Source organism: Achroia grisella, unplaced genomic scaffold (genome assembly GCF_030625045.1).
Source record: "Achroia grisella isolate CSIRO2021 unplaced genomic scaffold, CSIRO_AGI_Agris_v1 utg5201, whole genome shotgun sequence".
Taxonomy (NCBI): Eukaryota; Metazoa; Arthropoda; class Insecta; order Lepidoptera; family Pyralidae; genus Achroia; species Achroia grisella.
Genome location: NW_026712911.1, coordinates 189,790 through 211,239, shown reverse-complemented (window position 1 = coordinate 211,239; position 21,450 = coordinate 189,790). Strand labels below are relative to the sequence as shown.

The 21,450-nt window shown below is 31.4% G+C and overlaps 1 protein-coding gene across 9 annotated transcripts in view; it reads right to left on the bottom strand.

Moving 5' to 3' along the window:
* The window catches only part of LOC131847321 (kazrin), a 102,386-nt gene that overhangs the window by 11,542 nt on the left and 69,394 nt on the right, over window positions 1-21,450 (bottom strand). For 6 of the 9 annotated variants that reach the window (XM_059196874.1, XM_059196873.1, XM_059196876.1 and 3 more), the window contains exons 2-11: window positions 15,908-16,158; window positions 14,061-14,331; window positions 12,355-12,606; window positions 9,103-9,224; window positions 8,328-8,493; window positions 5,016-5,143; window positions 4,838-4,927; window positions 4,267-4,443; window positions 2,159-2,303; window positions 1,632-1,775 (exon numbers count right to left, since the gene is read on the bottom strand). In XM_059196874.1, the coding sequence (XP_059052857.1) occupies window positions 1,632-1,775; window positions 2,159-2,303; window positions 4,267-4,443; window positions 4,838-4,927; window positions 5,016-5,143; window positions 8,328-8,493; window positions 9,103-9,224; window positions 12,355-12,606; window positions 14,061-14,331; window positions 15,908-15,943 (1,531 nt within the window). In that variant the 5' untranslated portion in view covers window positions 15,944-16,158. The remainder of the gene's footprint in view (window positions 1-1,631; window positions 1,776-2,158; window positions 2,304-4,266; window positions 4,444-4,837; window positions 4,928-5,015; window positions 5,144-8,327; window positions 8,494-9,102; window positions 9,225-12,354; window positions 12,607-14,060; window positions 14,332-15,907; window positions 16,159-21,450) is intronic. The other 3 variants (XM_059196875.1, XM_059196877.1, XM_059196879.1) reach the window with 3 other exon arrangements.

The following is a 21,450-nucleotide window of genomic DNA, read 5'->3' as shown; positions in this document are numbered from 1 at the left end:
TTAAATAAAAAATAGTTAGACATGGACATATATTTTCGCATTTATAGTATTAGATATATAGGATTGGTTTAGTGACAACAGGAAATAAAATCAGCTAGAAATTATTTTGTCAAAAATAAAATTACGGTGGTATCACTATTTATATTTCATTCATTGTTAGGAAAACACAAAACAAGGAAAATAGTTTTAGATTTTTCTTGTATTTCTAAAATCAAGAAATACATAATAATAACACAAGAAATAAAGACAAACTTGTTATACCAAAAAAGTCTAGTAAAATCTATTTACTAATTTTAAAATTTAGAAGAACTGGAAAGAGGAAGACTTTTTTTTTAAATATCACCATAATGAATGTATGTCTAAGTCAAATTAAAATTTATGTTAATTTTTACATTGACTTATAATTTTGTAACTGACGAGATAAATGTAATCCGTTTTACATAGCAAATAAATAAATCTGAAATTATGTAGGTTACTTTAACTTTAAAAATGATAAAGTGAAATTATATTAGCAAATGCTATTTTATATTCAGATACCTATAGCGAATCATGTCGAATGTCTTACGAGCCGTTGTATAAATTTTATCCTAATCTTGTATAGTATTAATAAATTTAATATTAGGCATATTGAAATATACCCGAGCCGAGACCGTCATTGAGAGGCGTATAAACGACGCAATCTGATCGTTAAGCAGGGCTTTTGCTGTAATAAAACGGTTGTCGCGTAATCGGAAATTTTTACAGCTCTGTTTTTTACGTTATATATTGTTTGATAAGAGCGGAATGGCGAACCCTCTAATAATTAAACAGATAGGATTTTCCGTGAATAAAGTATTTGCCTCCGAAAAATAGGTTTATCGCTCATAGAAGAGCTTGAAATATCCAATTTACTTTTATGTTTGTATACGGCAAATACAAAATTGGTTTGTTCAGTTCGAAAATATATAGTATCTTGTGAATAATTCGAGATAGATTCTCATGTATATTACATTATTCATTTATACTAGTAACATTTTTCATCTCAATTTATAAAGAATTCACTTATTCCATTTTTTAGACCGCTCAATTGTGTAGGGTTTCAGATATTCTGTGATATTTATTGTATGATATGTAAGTACCTATTATTTAAATTTACTTTGAAGATACAAAACCTTACTAACGTTAACCCATGCAAATTTCTTATTTCTAACATTATTACATGATATCTCATACACGCGGGCTGTATGGTTGTTATCTACAACTTGGAATGGAAAAACTCAAATAAATAACAAACAGTTATCGCCGAAAAATATAACCTATATTATAAATATGGAAATATAACATCTTTTTCCTTAGGAATCGAAACAGCAGAAGGGTATTAAGTTGGCGTCACTTGATGACATGTATGATGTTTTATATAAATTTCTAGTTTTTAACCATTTCATAGAGGTACCAGGATTGCTAACGTTAAAACATTAACCTAATTTGGCTCTTTAAGCTCGTACATTATAGTATTTTCGTAGGTAAAAATCTCGTATCAAACTTAACTTATAAAATCTATTATTTGTGAGGTTTCTTATAGGGCTGACATTCCTGATAGATACGCTGTATTGAAGAACCTTGATTTATAGTATTAGTTTAAAATACGTTACATTGATAAATGTGGTGTGCAGATGATACAAGCGAGGCTGCGTCCGTGTCGTATGCATCAAGGGTTGGGGGTGCGCCCTCCGCTGTGGAGTCTGACAGGTTGCCACCGCAAACTGAGGTAGCGCCACCGTCGCTACTGCCTGTTACTGACACACGTTATTAGGTTACAGTAGGTTCTCTAAATGATTATCTGAAAGATTGGTTTACGATATAACAGGCTTATAATTGCGATTTTGTTATAGTGACTAGTATTACTATAAAAAAAATAACGTTATGGTTTATAAAAGTAGTAGAAATCTAACACAAATACATAATTATTCTGTCTGCTTAATAATGAAATAAACCTGTCAAATAAAACTATACGTTTATATAAATAGTAACATATTAACAACTATATCCAGTTGAATATATTTTTAGCAGATGAATAATTATTATAATATAATGAACAAGTAAAACAACTGCCTGTAGAGATACATTTAGAAATGCTATAAATTTAAATAAAAAATGGCGGTAGTTCTTAAGTTTCTACCTCTGACACCTGAGTCGGCGCTGCAGCTGCCGCGATCTCCGATTAGACCTGATGGTCCACCCAGCATCATGGGTGGCCCTATTCCAAGAGATGCAACGCTCTCGCCCTCTGACAGGCATCCAGCGGCTTGGAGCTGCCTACGCGCCTGTTAAATAAACAAATTTTGAAAAGAATTCAGATTATCTATAAGTAAATAATATAAATTTCTTGACATGATTTATTTGTTGTAGTTTAAAATTATATACATTAAAAATTTTCTAATTCTATTATTCCTTATATTTATTTATACTTTACTATACTTATATTTCTGAGAAAAATAACTAATGTTGTTTTAGTTATGTAATTATTCAAATATTAATTTTATATTCTTTAACTACTATTATTATATTAACTTATGTTACCCGCCATTTAGTTTGCATAAACTTCATAATATTTTTCACTCACTCTTTTTAGATTATGTTTATAATGAAGTGAACAAAATGTATTTATAAGTACAAAACGCAATTTCTTTCTTATTAGAATTAAAAAAATATTATATGTCTATCAAAAAGTGTTCATATATTTGAATAAAAATTTATTGTCTCTATTTCTATGTTTGCCTGCATAATGTTATATACCAATGTCAAATTTTCTTAGACCTATTTCGTCGTCAAACGTCCTTAGTAAAGGTAGGCCAAACTAACAGATGCACTGACCGATTTATAACATTAGTATGGGTGATCATAAATTATTTTACTTGTATTCCATTTTCATTAGGATGATTATCACTAAATATAATTAAATAATAAGTTACTCCTTTGAATATTGCTAACGTGAATTGAATTTTGATTTTGGAAAACGTTATTTTAGATATCTAATATATCACGATTATCAAGTTAAGCAATTATTGTGAAATGGGTATTGTTGGGTTTACTAATTCTGCCAAATTTCTGCCCAGTTTCACGCCTCGATAAATTTAGATTGGGGCTTAATTTGGGCAGGATTTGGCCTTTCGATTGGGTAAGGCTATTTTATCGCTTAATATCGGTGTAATGATGTTACAGCAGTGGTAATATGATTATAATATTATTTAGATTACTGTTAATTAGGTGGCATAGTCGCAAACAGGGTTTTAAAAATAATATGGGTTAACTGATTGAATTTAAAGTCGTATTTACAATCGTACTACAATACTTAGCGTCAGCAATATTCTCGAATTTATTTTATTATCTACAAATACTCTTATACACATGACAGAATGATTTTTAAACAGATATTTTATCTACCGTAGAAGAAATAGACGCATATTGAAAATAGGTTATATCCACGTGATATATTTGAAAAATAATTCTACTTGAATTCGCGATTGCAGTTAATAAAAAAATACTTATTTGATTTCATTGTAAACCAACGAGACAGAAAATCGGCTGCAGTTGAGGTTGAACGTACCACGTTTAATTTTCTCCGCAATTTGGATTTGAAGGAGCAATTTGAAATGGTAATTAACACCGCATGTTTGTGATGGATGGCCGCCGACCGCTCCGCACAACCGATCCATCATAACACTGCCGAATGCTATTTATTGGATGAATGTAGTTTGCAAACTGTATTCCACTCGATCATAATCGTAATAAATATCAAGCAATACACTAGTAAAGTTTATATATATATATATATATTGGTAATGTAGATATTTTACGAGTGTATTAGGTAATTAGTTTCTCCGTACGGGATCTTACATGGAGATAGTTCAAATTATATTTATATTATAAAAACGTCTATACATACTCGTATTATGTCTGTATATCTTATAGTTATATGTATACAGTAAGTCATTCTAAGCAAAACATCTGATTCTTTATTCCATATTTAGTATTTCAAAAATATTTTTTCTGAAATATTAGTGTAAAATTAGTATAATAGATACTCATTTCAAATGTTGTTTCAAACGTACGACGTCTGGAAGAGTCCTCTGGAATACTAAAGCAAGAGTGGTAGAACGAGTTACACATGATAACGTGATATCCTATGTTCATATTACTTCATATACTCTTATATAAGCGACGGTTGCCGCTTAGTAATAAGTAGGCCGTCAGCTTGTTAGCCACTGGAATTATATAAAAAAATACCTCAAATAATTGTTCTCGGGCGTGTCTAAGCTGGGTATCTCGTGCACTGAGCGCAGCAGCAAGTTGCAACGAACGTTCGGCTTCGTCGCGAGCATGACGCAATAACGCAGCCCTCTCTCTTTCCCGTTCTGCTCTCTCTGCACCCAGAGCCGATGATGCACCGCCTCTTGAGCGCATCTGTAGCAAATGGAACCTTATAATATAAAAGTTATGTCACATATTTGTGACATTACCTGGCTTCGCAAGGGTACAATCATTGCAGATATCTCATTTTTTTCACATCTTAATTATTCTATTCCTCACCGTATTTTAGACGGTAAATGTTTTCTTTTTAGTTTATCCATTACAAACATAATAGATATAGATTAATATTGTATAGTATAGATTACTTTAGAAAATTATTGTATTTTTTGTCTATTTTGCCTTATATTATACCATATACTGTCTTTTATATTATTACATTTTGAAGGAATACGATTAAATATAATTACTAAATATTGTAGTACTTATTTATATAATGTTCAAACCTGTTATATTAGTTAATTAATTGACGGCAATTTAATGAACTTACTATGTTGTAGTTTTCCGACAATTGTTGCGAGTTCATCCGGAAGTCTTCATGAGGATGCATACGATGCATTCGCGGCAGCGTCTCTCCTCGCTCGAAAACGATAACATAGTAAGTTCATTTAATTTCAAACAATATGTGTATAAAAAAGCACTGCAATTTAATACAAGTTTCAACCAACCTGTTCATAATTTCGTATAAAGTCTCGCAGTTCTTTCTCCTTATCTTCTAGTGTAGCGTAAAGCTGCTTCATCTGAGTCAGTAAGTCGAACTTTTCAGCTTTCAGCCGCTTTTTATCGGCTTTCAGAGCTAAAAGAAATTTAAATAAATGAAACCACTCATATCTTACATTACCACTTAGATTTTAATAATTATGAAAGATATGAAAATTAATGACAAGAACCTAAATAGAAATTAGAAGACAAACGTCTTTTTGCGGTCACTATATACCATTAGACACGCATTATTCATACAATTTAGTCGTAAAAAAACTGAAATACTTTTTCAATTATGTTTGCAATCGCAAATAGCCCTTTAATGTATTTAAGATTATAATTTTAATATTTCAAATTTGGAACGTCAGGCACAGAACATCGATGTTATTTTATATACAATTTTGCACTCAAAATCAACGTGCAATATATTCAAAATATTTTTTTTATTCAATTTAAAGAAATCAAACACTGCAATATTCCTCCAGCAAACAAATTGTGTAAATAACTTTTGATATAAGTAATGTAATGGAAGTTTTTTATTTAAATTAACGATAAGAGAAAAAATATAGAATAGACTGATATTTGTCATATATATAAAATAGTTATTAACATTCAAATTACGGGGTGATGTATTAATTTTACCATTTGCTAATTAAACAGTATAATTCTAATTTCCTAAATAATTGTTTACTATTCCAATAACGCTAATATTATATTAATAATTTGGATTCATTCATTATTCAGAAGGATTGCCATATTCAATAAATTACTATCTATTACGATGACCCAATGCGATGAGCTAAGAATTTATATATCTGCTGCGAGTATATTTCGCTACGTGTGTTGAATAAATAAATTGGCTCTACACGGAGATTTGAAATAGAAATACGAAATGTTGCCATCCAGAACTAAGTTCCCCACACAATAGTGTTTGCTTTGTGCGATACAATTCAATGCAATACTTCAGCGCTACGTCTGGTACGAATCAAAGTAAGTTTATAGGGAAAGGGTTTCTGTGTACACTACGAAATACTGTGCAATCTCACTCAAGCTCAGCACTCTGTGAGGTTGTTCGTTTTCGGCGCTTTGTCGAATCTATGTAGCATTAGAAAATCTAGCATCTTCACATACAAAATAAAATTGATATTTTGGAATGGATTATAAGTCTACCGTATTCGTAAAGTAAACCGGATATAACACAGTTAAATCTACTATTAAAGTAAGCAGAACTCGTATTATGATTACTCGACATCTTATAAATATTTTAATATATAATATTATGTCTATGCCAGAAATCATCAACACAAACACACAATCGTTTGTATTGTACGATGAAAGAAACCGCATGTGAAATAGATTTAAATGCTAAACCATAACAAAATAAATTAGGTAAATTGAAAACTGTATTAAAAATATAATATGTAATAATATTGAACTTAGCTAAGAATTCATTAGATGTGGTCTAAAAAAATATTGTTTCAGGTAACGGCTTTGATGTAGTACTTAAAATATAAGTACAAATAAAATCTGTCACTCATACTTATATATTATCAACATACATTCAGTTTGCGATGTCGAGTAATTACTTCTCTACTATAATATCTGTATTTATATAGGAAAATATGGTAGTGTAGACAGGTATCGTTTGTTTAAATGATTACTGGGGCTCGCTGTTCAGACGGCAGCCCTTTGATCGATGTTTCATGCAGTGCTTAGCTTTGCATAAGCTCTAGTACGTATCGTACCCTCTTCTATAAATAAATGCCACCTACTTCGCTCTGGGAAACATGGCTTGTTAGTAAAACAATAGAGCGTCTTTGGGCATCCTAACTTTAGAGAGTTTCCTATTACGTATGTAATGTTGAAGTGTGTACATAATATGCTAGCTAGAGAATAATAGGACTATGAATTAGTGAAATAATGTAACATAATTCATAAGTATAAGTGAACAACTTCAGTATCAAACTCAGTCAGTGTCGAAACTCGATTATCAGATATAATTGATATTTTATTGTCGACTTAAACAATTAATTGAATTTTTAATGTGTTTCCGCCATATAATATACAGAATATAATTGAAAATCATAAAATTACGTACTTATTGAATAGCATATTAATGTAAATTATATATCATATCTTCATGCTAGAGGATTCTTGCGAGGTAAGCAGATAGAACCGAATACTAAATAATCTATTTTAATAAGTGAGCATGATTCTTGTAAATAAAACTATATAAAAAGTATCTAGTACCGTTCAGTAGGCTATTTTTATAAAAATGTAAAGAGTAATAAGTAGTAAGTAGTAAACATACGGGTATGAAAAAATTAAAATAAACTCCAAATATACTGATCGCTATTTTCTATTTCTAAGAAAATATAATTAGGCCTTTGTATTCATATGTAGTGATATTACGGCATCGAGTTCGCTTTCGTCAGAGTAATGATGTTAGTGAAAATGTCAGCCAAAGTTACAGTAGCACGCCCTAGAGTACGTGACACGTTTACCGATTTCGCCCTCCTAGGCCCAGGTACTCCGAATGTTATGTCTAGTTTATCAAAATGTCGGCTCACTACTTCTTTCTCATATCATGAACGGCACTCAACAAATTGGCTCCTTTTATAGGTATCATTTGGATTATTATTTGGACTAGCCTCTTTAGTATACAGAATTTATTGAGGGATATACATTTTCTAGTCATTCCAAGCTTATTCATAAATATTTCTTCGTTTATGTTACATCATTTTGCGATACGGTATATTTGAAAAACATTTTGTTAGATAAAGATTATGACTATTAGTGAGTGCCTTAATTTATTACTTATAATATTATGAGCACAGTATTATATGCTTTATATTTCAATACAATGGGAAGGCCAAGATATTAATTTAATAACATAATGTCAAGTCATAAGTCATAGTCGTGATAATTTTTTCCTATGTAATTGGAACGACATATAAGCTAATAGCCCGCCTAATTATAAGTAGTAACTGTCGCCTATATTCGTAAAAAGCACTACAGATATCACGTTATCATGTGATACCCGCGATACCACCCATACATTGTATTCTGGCAATGTACCAATTATATAAAAAATAATACTGCCAATAATCTGTCAATTGTATTAAAAAATATACATCCTTCGTATGTGTATTAAATAACCACCATTTATGTATTAAATAACAAACATCCTCATTAACTAATATGGTACAAAACAGTTGAATATTATACACATAGAAATACAATGAAAGAACTGTCTACAGTTAAAACGTCATACTTACAATTGACAGCTTCTCTAGCGAGTAGCAGCTCTTTTTCTAACTGTTGTGGGTCAAGAGGTGCTGCATCTTGTTCGCCTTCCCCCTTTGCCCGCTCTATTAAGGCCGTACCAGCTTCACCTCGTTCAGCCGCCGCCACTAACAATCGGCGTACTCTTGTTAACTCCGCCTGTGTCGGATGAAAGTAAAGAATTAAATCAGATTTACAGTAGGAATTTTAACTCAAGAATTTGAAGAATTAACAATATCTACATAGAAGTGATTGGTAGAAAAGGCGAGATTTGGTAACAATAAGACGACTCTTATGATTTTAAAGTTAAATTAAAAAAATATATTTGTGATTTTCAAAAGATGTGATGATTGGGAGTTGTGAGTAGCATCAAAATATTATCGCTATATTGTAACCATGTACCAGAGATTTTTCCTAATAAAATATAATACTTACTCGGTTATTTTCTTTTTATAGTTAGTTATAATATAGTTAGTTAGTTTAGTATAAAGATAATCTCATAATTATATATTATGATACAAAAATAAGGATTAAAATATACCGAGCTAAATGGCACGTTTAGTGTTGCGTTCTCCTTAATGTTGATAATTGATAATGATGGGATAGCAGTCGTGTAAACATTATTATTAATAAAATATAAATTATAGGCTAGGTGCTACACTTAACGATCATATAAACGCTATTAATTTTGGCTTATCTCCAAGGACAACAATGTTCAGAAATACCGCAAATTACCTCCTGACGAACTTTAAACGCAGAGCACGTTACCTGTAATCGTTCGTTCTCTAGCCTCAGCCTTCTGGCCAACTGTGCCGCTGTGAGCATCCCAGGAGAGGCCAATACTTCCTCCTGCCGCGATCTGTCAGATCTACCGCCAGGGGACGCCGCTTCTGTTGTTAAAATGTATTACATTGTTGAGTTATTAAGAATGCTATAAATCTGAAACCAACAAGTTAATAAGACCCCAGGAATATGAATTTCGCTCAGGAATTTGAGCTCAGAAAAAATTTAAGTATTTCAAATATTATTCCAATCCATCTAGGCTGAAAGAGTGTTTAATCGTGATATGCAAGAATACAAGATCTCTATAAAAAATCGCAGTGTATGCCGAGTAAATCGTAGTTCGTTTTTCCTATGTAATATTAAAAAAAGAGTAAAAACCTATTTCGAAGAGTTATTCCGCTCTTTGTCTGTAAATATCTACGCCTCGTATATAAATTGAAAAAGAAAACTAGGACCATTCAATAAATTAACGTAACCGGGTGACTTAATCTACGATTTGTTATAACTTTGACTTCCTGTTAATAGCTTAACTTTCAGAATCGTCGTTCCTGTTCAACAATCAAGTCTCGGAATATATTCTTCATTATTAGCATTCTATACTATCAAAAGTTTGGTAAAGTGCGATGTTGCCGCTGTCATAGAAATGAAATTGATTATAGCGACGTAAACATCGTAATAATAACGGGGAAGTTGTTCACGAAAACAGCACCCGGTCCAGACAAATCGATTCCTCGTGTGTAACACGCGCCGGGTAACGGTGGCAGGTGTGCACGACGCCTACTTTATTGTACCATCGTGCATCGCTGACAAAAAGATGTATGATTTCAATAACAGACTAACCAATTAATTACTATAAAAGTAATTAAATTATCTTACTATTATGCTGCCTAATTTTGCTAATGCCCGAAATAAATATCTATAGAAGAAGATAATCATTTCCCTAAAAATCCCTAAAAAGACATAAGAGATTAATAAGCTCATTCGAATGAGAATTTGAAAAACTAAGACGATATACTCTTTTTGCTATGCGCATGAATTGCTTTCCTTGTATTCATGAGTATGTGTGTTGTATTGATCTAGGTATTTTCTATATATATTATTTATGCATTTACAAAAAATAATATATTTAAGTATTTGTATCAGTTGTCTAAAACCCTTAACACAAGCTCTGCTTACATGACGCTGTGTGATAAGTCTCTGGTTATTATTAATATAATATTTTATTATAATCATATTAATACAATAATTTATCCCTTTCGAACTTCGGTTACAAATATTATTTAATGCCATAGCTTATGTTTTAAACATAACAGCGGTTTGAAAATTAAACTGCTCAAATCGGCGACCAATATCTCTATTACACAAGAAAAACAGCAAGACAAAGTTTTATGAAACAAGTACAAAAATAATGTAAAACGTGACAAATAAGCCGACACTGAAGAAATTAGTTGTAGAAGCGTGAAACACTCATTATTATGAGCTGAAGTCCTTTGGGAAGCGGATATATTGAACGAACGCCTCGCAATTCCGGCGCCATTATTCCGCTTGCTTGTAAACTCTGTACAACAAAGGACCTCACATTTCGACGGCGAAAATTAAATTCAAATTAAAGAGTAACTGCAGTTATTACTTTGATGAAAATATTTATGAGTATTAGCTGTTATTTCCTTCCGTAAAATTATAATTTCATATGAAAAGTACAGGTACTTTATAACTCTAAACGGTTTTAAAGCAGTCAAATTAATTTATGGACATAGGTGGCTGAGGACCGTGCTTTATGATATACTAATAGATATGTATAAGGTTATAGTTTTTGCAATTTCAGAACAGTAATCCTATAGACAAACTTAAGTAAATGCAAATGAAAATCTTTTGAGACGAATACTCTGTGTGAAAAATGAAAGAATAAACGAGTCCTAAAAACTACTCATAGAACGTTTTTAAACGTTACATAAATAACTTTTTGGCTCATTCAAGAAACGCTATAGGGACTATCACATTGTAGTATAAAAGTTTCCAGTTTGCTTTGAGTAAATTGAAAACCTAGGAGAGTAATTAAGTGATATATAACAAACAGCTGCAGAAAGTTTCTTGCAAAGTCAGTTGGATGTTCAGTTAGTCCGCAAATGAGTGTTCCCCAAGCTATCTACTGCTCATTAGTACAAGATGCATTCTGCAATCGAAGCAGAATTAACAATGCTTATATTATTATATATACGAGTACCTATATCTATACAAATATTCTATGATGTTATTATAATTGTCAAACATAACCATTAAGATACTGCGTGACATTTTATGTATATATAATAATTTCTTTATCTTTTACATTAGTTACAACTTACATAGTGTTTTTTAACATCTGGTAATGAAGAAGATTTTGTTTGTGTCATTCTCTGATTATGATAGGAGAAAATATTCCCCACTCTCATATTTGTTTTGGTGAAGCTGCCATATTGAAAGAAAAAATGTAAATTCTTGATTAATGTAATAATATATTTACCATTTATTTCTCTATTAATAAAATGCATTGGAGCTTAGATTTAAATAATGGTTTATAATATTAATTGTTTAATGATACTAGATACTAGATCACTAGTATAGTAATACAGACATCCGGCTCAACCTTTTAATAGCAACCGTACACTCTATTTTGTTGTTAGAGAATAAGGAACATTTATAAGACTGACATTAAGTATGTAAATATCTTGATACAGCAACAAGTGTATATTTATTCCCTGTAGAAAACATTCTATCTATTTGTAAAATGTCTGTTCACAATGGAACTTTCCAACTCCAATGTAATTTTGTGTCCAGTAAGTAAGCTCGCTGTTGTACTTGTGTCTAATTCTTAATTTCTTATACGTGCGCGTGTTGAATAATCTGCTCGAACAATAGCAGCAAAACAAACCTCCTCGTCTAGTTGGGATCTATTATCTGGGATTACGAACTTGGAGATAACCACAAGTCGTCCTTCATTCGTATCTATCTATTTCACTACTATGTATGTATTGTATATAAAAGTTTACTTGTATTGTATTAAAGAAAATTAAAAATGTTTTCTATTATTTTGTATATTATTTAAAAACAATTGGTTATTAAATCCGCAAATGTAATTACAATATGTAATGCATTATAGTAAGGTTTTTCATTTGTTATTTATTCTTTAATGAAATTCCATTAGATCTCGAAGTTTAGTTTCTGAATTTTACATATATCAACAAAATATAAACTCACCTCCATCCAAGGTTGCAGTAATATCTGCTCTTGGTTCTGGGCCATCGCTACTTCTTCCTGGTGATGTGGCATCTGGTAATGGAACTTCTTCTTCAGAACTATCCGCCGGGTCCAGGATATTTCTTTCGCTGGTGTTACTGTTGCCTCCAGTTCCTATTTCAGCGTATGTTCCACTATCACTACCGTTTTGTATTGACCATTTAACTGGGGATTCTAATTTGCCATTTGCTTGATTTTCTTTATTGTCATCATCTAAGAAAGAAATCAATGAAATTAGTATACTACGATATTATAAGTAAGCATTGTTGTAATACAATAATAGTTTATGAAATTCATAATTATAATTGTACTCGCTCCAGTTTTGCATGGGTATTTCAGTTAATTTACTCAAGATTTATGAATAGAAATAAATTATACACCTAAATCTTCCACAAAAATCACTCTGCTGATATATGAAAACCGTATGCAAACATATAGACTGACGTATTATTGTGATATAGTTCGATAAAATGTATACGATACGATATGTGTATAAATAAGATGCATGTGTAAATGTATTTTATACACACAATATATTGGTAAATATATGTAGGTAAAAACGTATTGATATGGTATACACTCGCGTGGAAAAATTGTAAATTCATAAAATAGTCGATAATTTAATGAAATGACAGCATATTCATTTAAACATACATACATATGTACGAGTATGTTCAACTTATGACGATGTTCAGTATCTGAGTCTGAGCATGTTAGATATATATAAAAGGATATGATATATGTATTAAAAATGTTAAATTGCTTGTATTAATATATATTTTATGATTAGTATACTTAAGTTGTATTATAATCGTGTCATTGTCGCATTGAGAGGCACCAGTCTCTCCTCACAATATAAACATTTAGTTTACTAAACTGCTGCTACTTGGTTATTTACTTATTTATTTATCTAGTTTTGACAAATATTGGTTTCATATCTTTTTATTGTTTTCTATTCAATTTTCCCTTTCCTTAATTGGTGATATAGTATGTTCTTATCTCTTTAGCACACGGCGTAATAAACTAAAATTACTTGGCAGTAAATCAGACTGTTCAAAATGTCACACTCGTATTTTCATTACCCTGAACGTCGAGTCAGTATGTAAACTATGCATTTCTAATTAAGAAAGTTTATTTAGACAATAAATTAAGAACATCCTCTTAATTAAAGAGCATAACAGTAAAGAGACAGCTCTTGAAATAAATGCAACATTTTCATTAGTAATTTACTTGCAATAGACATATATTTTGTTTATATACATATATAAAGTATTTAGTTACTTGTTAGCACGTAGAAAATCTAACATATGATCGTATCATATTTAATAACTAAAGACACACTAGTCTATTTTAGAAGAGGACTAGGAAAATCATTTATATAATAAAAAAATAAATTAACTAATAAGTAAACATGTTAGTTATGCCATTGTAATTTTCACATATGTATGAGTATTCTGCTTTAAAATTAAACTTTAAAAAATATCTTTTTACACCAAATAGAATCAACATCATCTATTAAGCAAAAATACTAAATGTTGCCATGAAACCACAAATAATCAGGAATCATAATACCTTACATACTAAATTAATGGATTTCAAAATCAATATTAATACATTTTTACTCTACTATTATAGTAGTTTAATAACATAGTAATTTACATACGTACCTAAGAAAGGATTATCTTTTCCATTTCTAATAGAAAGTCTGGTAGTTCTGTTTATAGTTCCATCTTTATCGCCGTTTAAAGATCCATTACGTTTATCTAGAGTACCAATAAGGAGTCGTCGTTCTGGAGGAATTGGTCTAGGGTCCAAGTCGGTTCTTTCGAGGGCGGAGCTGGCTGGCGTGATGAGAGGGTCGGCGGGCTCGGGTTCAGCATCCGCTTCGACCCGTGCGCCCACCGACACTTGCTCATCAACCATCTTACGTAGTTTCGCCTATCACATACAAACGTCAATTAAAAGTTACATTTTTAATCATATTACGTTCTAATAAGTGCTATTTTAAATAATATTTCATGTACAAAATGAAAATTAAATCTAAACATACCGAAAACACATTCTTTTTACAAAATCTGTTTACAAATGTCGAAGATATCACATATTACAGTCACATCAAATTAAGATGGACAAGCTTTATTTTATTGTAACTGTACCATTTTTATTAAATTGTATTATACTTATGCTCGTAAATTGATTATCTTCGTATTTTATGAATTGTTATTATTCAATCATATTAGGGGGGTTTCCAAATCGACAATGGCTAATGGTCACATTAGTTTAACCAGTGGCATATTTTGTTAATTCACCTGCAACCATTTGATTTAATAGTCGTTTTAATCGCCACATTTTAGGGGAGACCGATCCCCTTCCCTCCTAACTTTGTAATTAATGATAATACGGACAGCTTGCGATTTACGGTATTGGGTTTATAGCCTTATCGGTTTGGGATCAGATGTCCAGATATTCGTCTTGTGGCTCGTGAATTTTGGATCTACATCGGTATAAACGAATTGGAATATTTCTTTGTGTTGACTGATTTAATGTGAGATTCAGAAATAATAGGAATACCAGCTGAGGCTGTCCTCAATCCCTCTGGAGAAATAATGCCTCGAGCGGTACTATTCCATTACACTTGTAGTTCTGTTCTAGTTTATATCTGTATATGATGCTAGCTAAATTTCTTTTTCATTTTTCGTGAACCGTGATTATAGTTGCCATATTTAAAGAAAAATAGGGAGAGTACTACTAATAATAACAGCTTTATTGTCCATTAAATCGTAAATATCCAGGTCATTCCATTAGTGTTAACTGATTGGCGTGCAGTCCAGTGGTCGACACTAGCCTTTCAAGCTCCAATCGATTAACCGTCTGATGATGGCTCGTCGAGAGAGGAAACAAGTGTCACAATGTGGCTATATACTTGTTGGTTAGTTCCACACATTTAATGTTATGATCTCACAACTAGAGCGGATTTCAATACAATATTATAAATTGTATAGAAAATGTATGATAGGGTGTTATCGTTTTAAAAAGCACATCAGAATTGAATAGTACGAAAAAATTAATGTGTACTAATTTTACATTAGTCAAAATAATTTATTTTACCTGTCAACGTCTACTACTAAGTAACGTCTATTAATCAGGGTTGTCAACCTTATGAGAATCTTGGTAAAAGTTAGTAGATTTTTGATCTACGATACGAGGTACACTGTATAATGACCGGCGAATGTAGAATTATGTATTATTAAAATAATACAAAATTCAAAATTCCATTAAGTTTCGATTTTTGTGCATCTTTTAGGCAGTAATGTGAAAATAATCGTAAAAGTACCACTAGTAAGTTTGTTGCTTATTTGACCACCCTTGGTTTAAATATGACCATCTAAAGATAATTAAACCAATATACTGAAATTTTACTTGTACAAAATGTCGTAAGATTGGCAACCCTGATGTTAATGTTATTAGTGCTAATATATCCTGCATGTATATAAGATGTGACTGAAACCGTTACCTGGGCGTCGCCTAGTATACGGCGCACTAGCGCCATCAGGCCGCCGTGGCAGGCGCTGTCATGCTATCCTCCCCCACCGTCCCGCCTCATGTTCCCGCAATCCGTGACACCTGCCACTCGTTACTATGACCACTTACAGACCGAATGGAAATGAAACTATTTCCACGTTGATACTTTAGTGTGCACCGGTTGTCTTGCTTTATGAATAATGAATTGCACAACTTTCGCGGTTATTTTCTTTTTAATATTATCTGAAACAATGAAAGGTCTTGTTAATTCACTTACTAAGTACACAGATAAATAAACATTTCTACGTATGTCCATCGTAACAGTATTCTTACTAATAAATTTTGGTACTCCGTTCTGGTGGATGTGGGTATTAAATTTTATTTTATTATATCTATCTACAATATATTTAATTTGATATATGAGATCTAGAGTGTTCCATAGTTAAATATTTATTATTTAAAAATAATATACTGGGAAAATACATACTTCTATATGTATGACACCTTAGCACATACAATGTTATGAAACGTAAATCTCAATGTGTTATTTCTGATTAGGTTCAATGTAATATCAAAAAAACAGAATATAATTAAAGACAATAAAGTAATTAATGATATCTCCGCAACGTAATACTTAAACATATTAGGATTTATTTTCTTATACTGTTAAGTATAGATACTAATATGTTTGAAACGAAGTTACTTCTGAAACTACTACTACTACATACATTCTGAAAAGGAGTTACAACAAAATCTAAATTGTGTTGTGAATTTATAATTTATAAACAGAATCAAAACTGTAAAGTGGAAAAAATAATACTTAACCAACTGAGAAACCACCATCTTGAATATAACTTAAGTTTATTTTTTAATTAACGCAAAAAGAAAACCTCCCTTAGACGTCTTCTCAAATTATTAAAGAAACTAATTATCACGTCCACCAAGAAAAATACTAGAGGCTTTCTTAATTGCCTGCTAAGTAGCTAGGTACTCGTACTAACCGTAATAAAGTTCCGTCAAAATACTCGCAAAGTCATTATACTGGTAGCCGAGGGCGTCTAGCCACAAACGGCTTTGACTTCACAATACTGATTCTTCTTTTTGCCAATTCTTTTTACACGGACACAAAAGAAATAGCAGGAGCATGGCCTAACAGAAATTTCGGATACAATGAAAAGGGCTGTCAACTGCATCTTCAATGCTTCCTGATGTCGTTGATTAAACTATTTGATTACTATTATAGATTTACAATTATTTATACACATTCACAAATATAATCCTGGACTAGGTAATAAGAGGCATTGTCAATTGTCAAAAAGTCACTTGACATGCCCATTTCGTTGGGTAAAAATATTAGTATTCAGCAAGGTAGAAGGCGACTACATTGTTGGATATTAACATTTTTACCCACCGCCATCTCTCACATTGATTTAGTTTGTCATCAGTGTTTCCATCACCGGGTAAAGTCAGGAAGAACACACAAAGTAATTTAGTATATTATGTAGATCTTGCTCTAATACAAGTGTATTAAAGAAGAAGAAGAAGACTTCCGAACGAAGTATAAAAAATTATCGCTAAAGACGAAAGAATTAAGTTCATTAAGTTTCCATACATAAAAATACAGTATAGGTACTATCTGGTTCTGTATCATCTCCAACAAAAATTTTGTTTTCATTGTACAGTAGAAGATAAGATTAGTAATAAGATACGATGGGACTGGCATTATCACATTATGATAAAAGTGTAAAGATATGTAAGAATAAAAAGAAATAAATATAAAATCAAAAAAAGTATTTTAGTGCCACAGGATACGAACTAACGATCTTTAGGATCTAAGTCAGGATAGTAAACTACTAGGCCACGATGCTCTCTGAATAATTCATGACTCTGCCTAATGCGACGCAGTGTGACAAAACGCCATTTTTTAATTTAAGAGTATTATCCTGATGAATATAGTCCAAGAGGATGCTTTAAGGCGGTAATTTGTGAACCGGCTCGTTGGTCCCTCTTCCCCAGATATCGGCCGCAAAATTGATTAAAATTCCAGCTGCGTCAGGGAGTTTTGTCTACTTTTTATATTACATGGCGTAGACACTGTATTTTTAACATTTGAACTGAGTGTCAAGTACAAATATACTGTTTGAATTATAGATTTAAATTAGTTTTTAAATTTGGAATTCATTGCAATTATATATAATTAGTACTTAAATTGTATTATATCTGGCAGTTTCAGATTTATCTGCTGTTTTGAGAAAACAATATCTTGTATCTGTCCTCGTGTTATAATCTATGTCAATGTCTTATTAAGAACCGACGAGCCGTTTAGTCGTGAAAAGGCAAACAGACAGACAAACGCATTTTCATATTTATAATATTAATAATATGAACTCAAATATACCTTCAGATCACGCTTGAATTATATTAATTCTTATTGCCTATAAATATTACAATTAAGTATTTATAAGTACTAGAATAGAATAAAAAATTCTTTATTAAAGTAAACTTACATTATTGAGTAGTCATCACTTATTTTTTGTCATCATTTTGAAAGCTGTCTCAGCTTACAAAATGAATGGTAAATTAAAAAATAAGTGAGAGTAATTGTTACATATGTTATTGCAGTAATGGTTGGATGGATTCATAAATCAAGTTTAGAATTTTAGTCATAACATTGTAATTTCTACTAATCCTTAATCAAAGCTTTGATTTTCATCTATAAAAGTATACACACATTACGTTATCACTTTCCTTTAATAACACTCCCCTGAGATGATGAAGACTTACAAAAAAAAATATTGTACAAATTACCGCGCTCCATTTATCCATATTTTCGCGATAATACCATAACCGGAATTTCATGTGATTTTCATATATAAAATCTAATTCTATTTCCGAAAGAGTTAGGTGTATTTATCGTTAAGATTTTGTAAATTAATTTGAATACTCGTGCAAAGCCAGGGCGGGTTGGTTATATCTAAAGCATAATTGAAATCAATACACCTGACATTTAATTTAACCTTACCACATTTTATACTAAGGGTCGCTACGTCACGAATGCAGTATTCATCAAAGTAATTGCGCAGTTTCATTAAAAACCCCAGCACATCCTTTAAGATTTGCATAAAAGGTCTCGAGGCTTTGAGAACGAAACCCACGTTTTGATAGCATTAAACCATTTTTTAAATGTCACAAACTTCTATCTAAGTTTAATTTGGATGCTGGACAGCAAAGTGTTGAAACTCCAATAAAAATATTTTTATTGGTCATCAAATCTATCCTATCCCAAGTGTATATAAAAGTGTGTGATCCAAATATTTGGTTTTTAAATTTTAATCAGTTTTTGTGAGACATTAAAAAAGATAAACGTGTCCAACTTATTGGTTTTGTTTTAGTGGAATGGTGCACTCCCCTTGGCTAACAGTATACTTTGGCGGGCACCAGTCTTGGATGATAATATCACAGATAACATAATATTACATAATAATATGACCACACCCTCTTACTCGTTAAAATTGTATTTTAGAGCGCGTCTCTAATACCGATATAAACACAAGTCATTTATAAATAGATGAATCTATCTCATCTTTATCTCAGAATTAATTATTTAATGTAATTATGGTAGAATATTATTAAAACAGTAAATCAATTGCTAAGTAATAATAAACTAAACTAATTGACCAAAATGTTGAAATTACGACCATTGCTGTATTTTTTATTAATTATTTGTCAAATATAAATTATATCTTCATCCCATAGATTCTACTCGTAATTTGAAAAATCAGTTAAACGTTACTTCCTTTTTTAAACGAGGAAATAGCGTCCATGTTCTCCGGGCTTATGTATGAGGACCACCCTCTAACCGGAACAACGTCGTAAAAACACCGATATTTCCGCCCATGTGTGATATTAAAAGGTTGGAAAGGCACACTCACACGGACTATTTAATTAGGCAATTCTCGTAATATTTCTTAATGATGATATTTCTACAATGTAATTTATTACGCTGCCAATATGTAGCGCCTGTTACTAGAGATATAACTATGCAATACTAACCTTAACGTTCATTTACTTTATTGAAAATAGTTTTAAAGTTAATTTGTAAAATAATTACATTTGGTATAATAATAATTTATTTATTATCAGATACCATCGATCAATTTCTTAGTAACAATTAATTAACCTATGTTAATAAAGGACAAATGTGGGATAACCTTTTAACGTCTTTTAACTCTGGTCCCAAAGCTGGGCACCGTTAATCAAATAGTTAAATAGAAATCATTTATTCAAATAAACTTACATTGAAGCGTTAATTTTCCATTAATCGATAATCTAATAAAAAAGTTAGTTTCGTTAAATGTTAAAGCGTTACATTTCAGAAGAATTAACGCAAGTTAACGTTAATCGTTAATCCGTTAATATCTGTAAAATTGCATTTTTATATCGTTACATTAGTGAACTTATAAAACCTGTTGGTTAATATACTTGTATAATTCTGTAAAATCGTCGCATTTTTATATCAAGTTCGAAGTTCTCGTCTGACATTCGTTTTGGTGTTAGTGTTAAAGACATTCTATTCTCATGGAAACAGACGTTCAACTGCAGCGCTTGAGTTTATAATATTTGATGAATAGATTTATGAATATCTGTTCGCCGAGGAATGCAGCATCGTTGAATGAGTCTTCATTTCATGTCTTGTTGATTTCATGTCCAGCCACATTTTAACAAGACTTTGCGCTTTACTCTTTGAGGAGCAGGAGCTCTTTGGTTTTTCTATAGACTGAGTGACAGAATTGAAAAAGTCTTCCTCGTCATCATAGTTGTTACTCTCATTGTTTCCTCCGCCAATTAAACTATCTCTGTCCTTCGAATTTTCCACTGCTTCTTGTCGTAAAGCATCTCCTACCTTTTTCCCATGCACTTTTTTAACGATTAACGGACTTCTGCATTATTAACGGAAGTTAACGTGTCCGTTAACTTTTTTAAAAGTTTAACTTAAAAGTTAATCCGTTATTCAAAATGTTAACTTCGTTAATTAACGATTAACGGATTAACGAGTTAATGCCCAGTTATGACTGGTCCTATTATTTTACAGGATATTATCTTCAGGACACTGATGGACCTTGCTCGCACTCTAACAGCATTGCAACTTTCCCATTAGCTTAGATATAACCTATCATACAATATAATAATGTATTAACTTTGTAATAATATAGGAATAGGTAGATTTTGTAAGAAATTATTTGCAATTGAAAATGGGTGAGACTGAAGTACCAAGTCTAATCTATTTAGCCGCCAAGCAACTTGCTTTGTAAATTGTATTTCTGTTGTAGGATAGGAAAAGGCAGTGGAATTGCAGGATAAGAAGCTTAGTCACCCGGACTCGCATCACACAAATGGTATCACGGACATCACATGATAACGTGATATAATAGTGCTGTTTATATAACAAGGCCAACGGGCAACACGCCAAAAAGCCAAATGGTATATTTACCATCAGGTGGGTCGTTAATTTGTTTATAATTCCAATTACATACA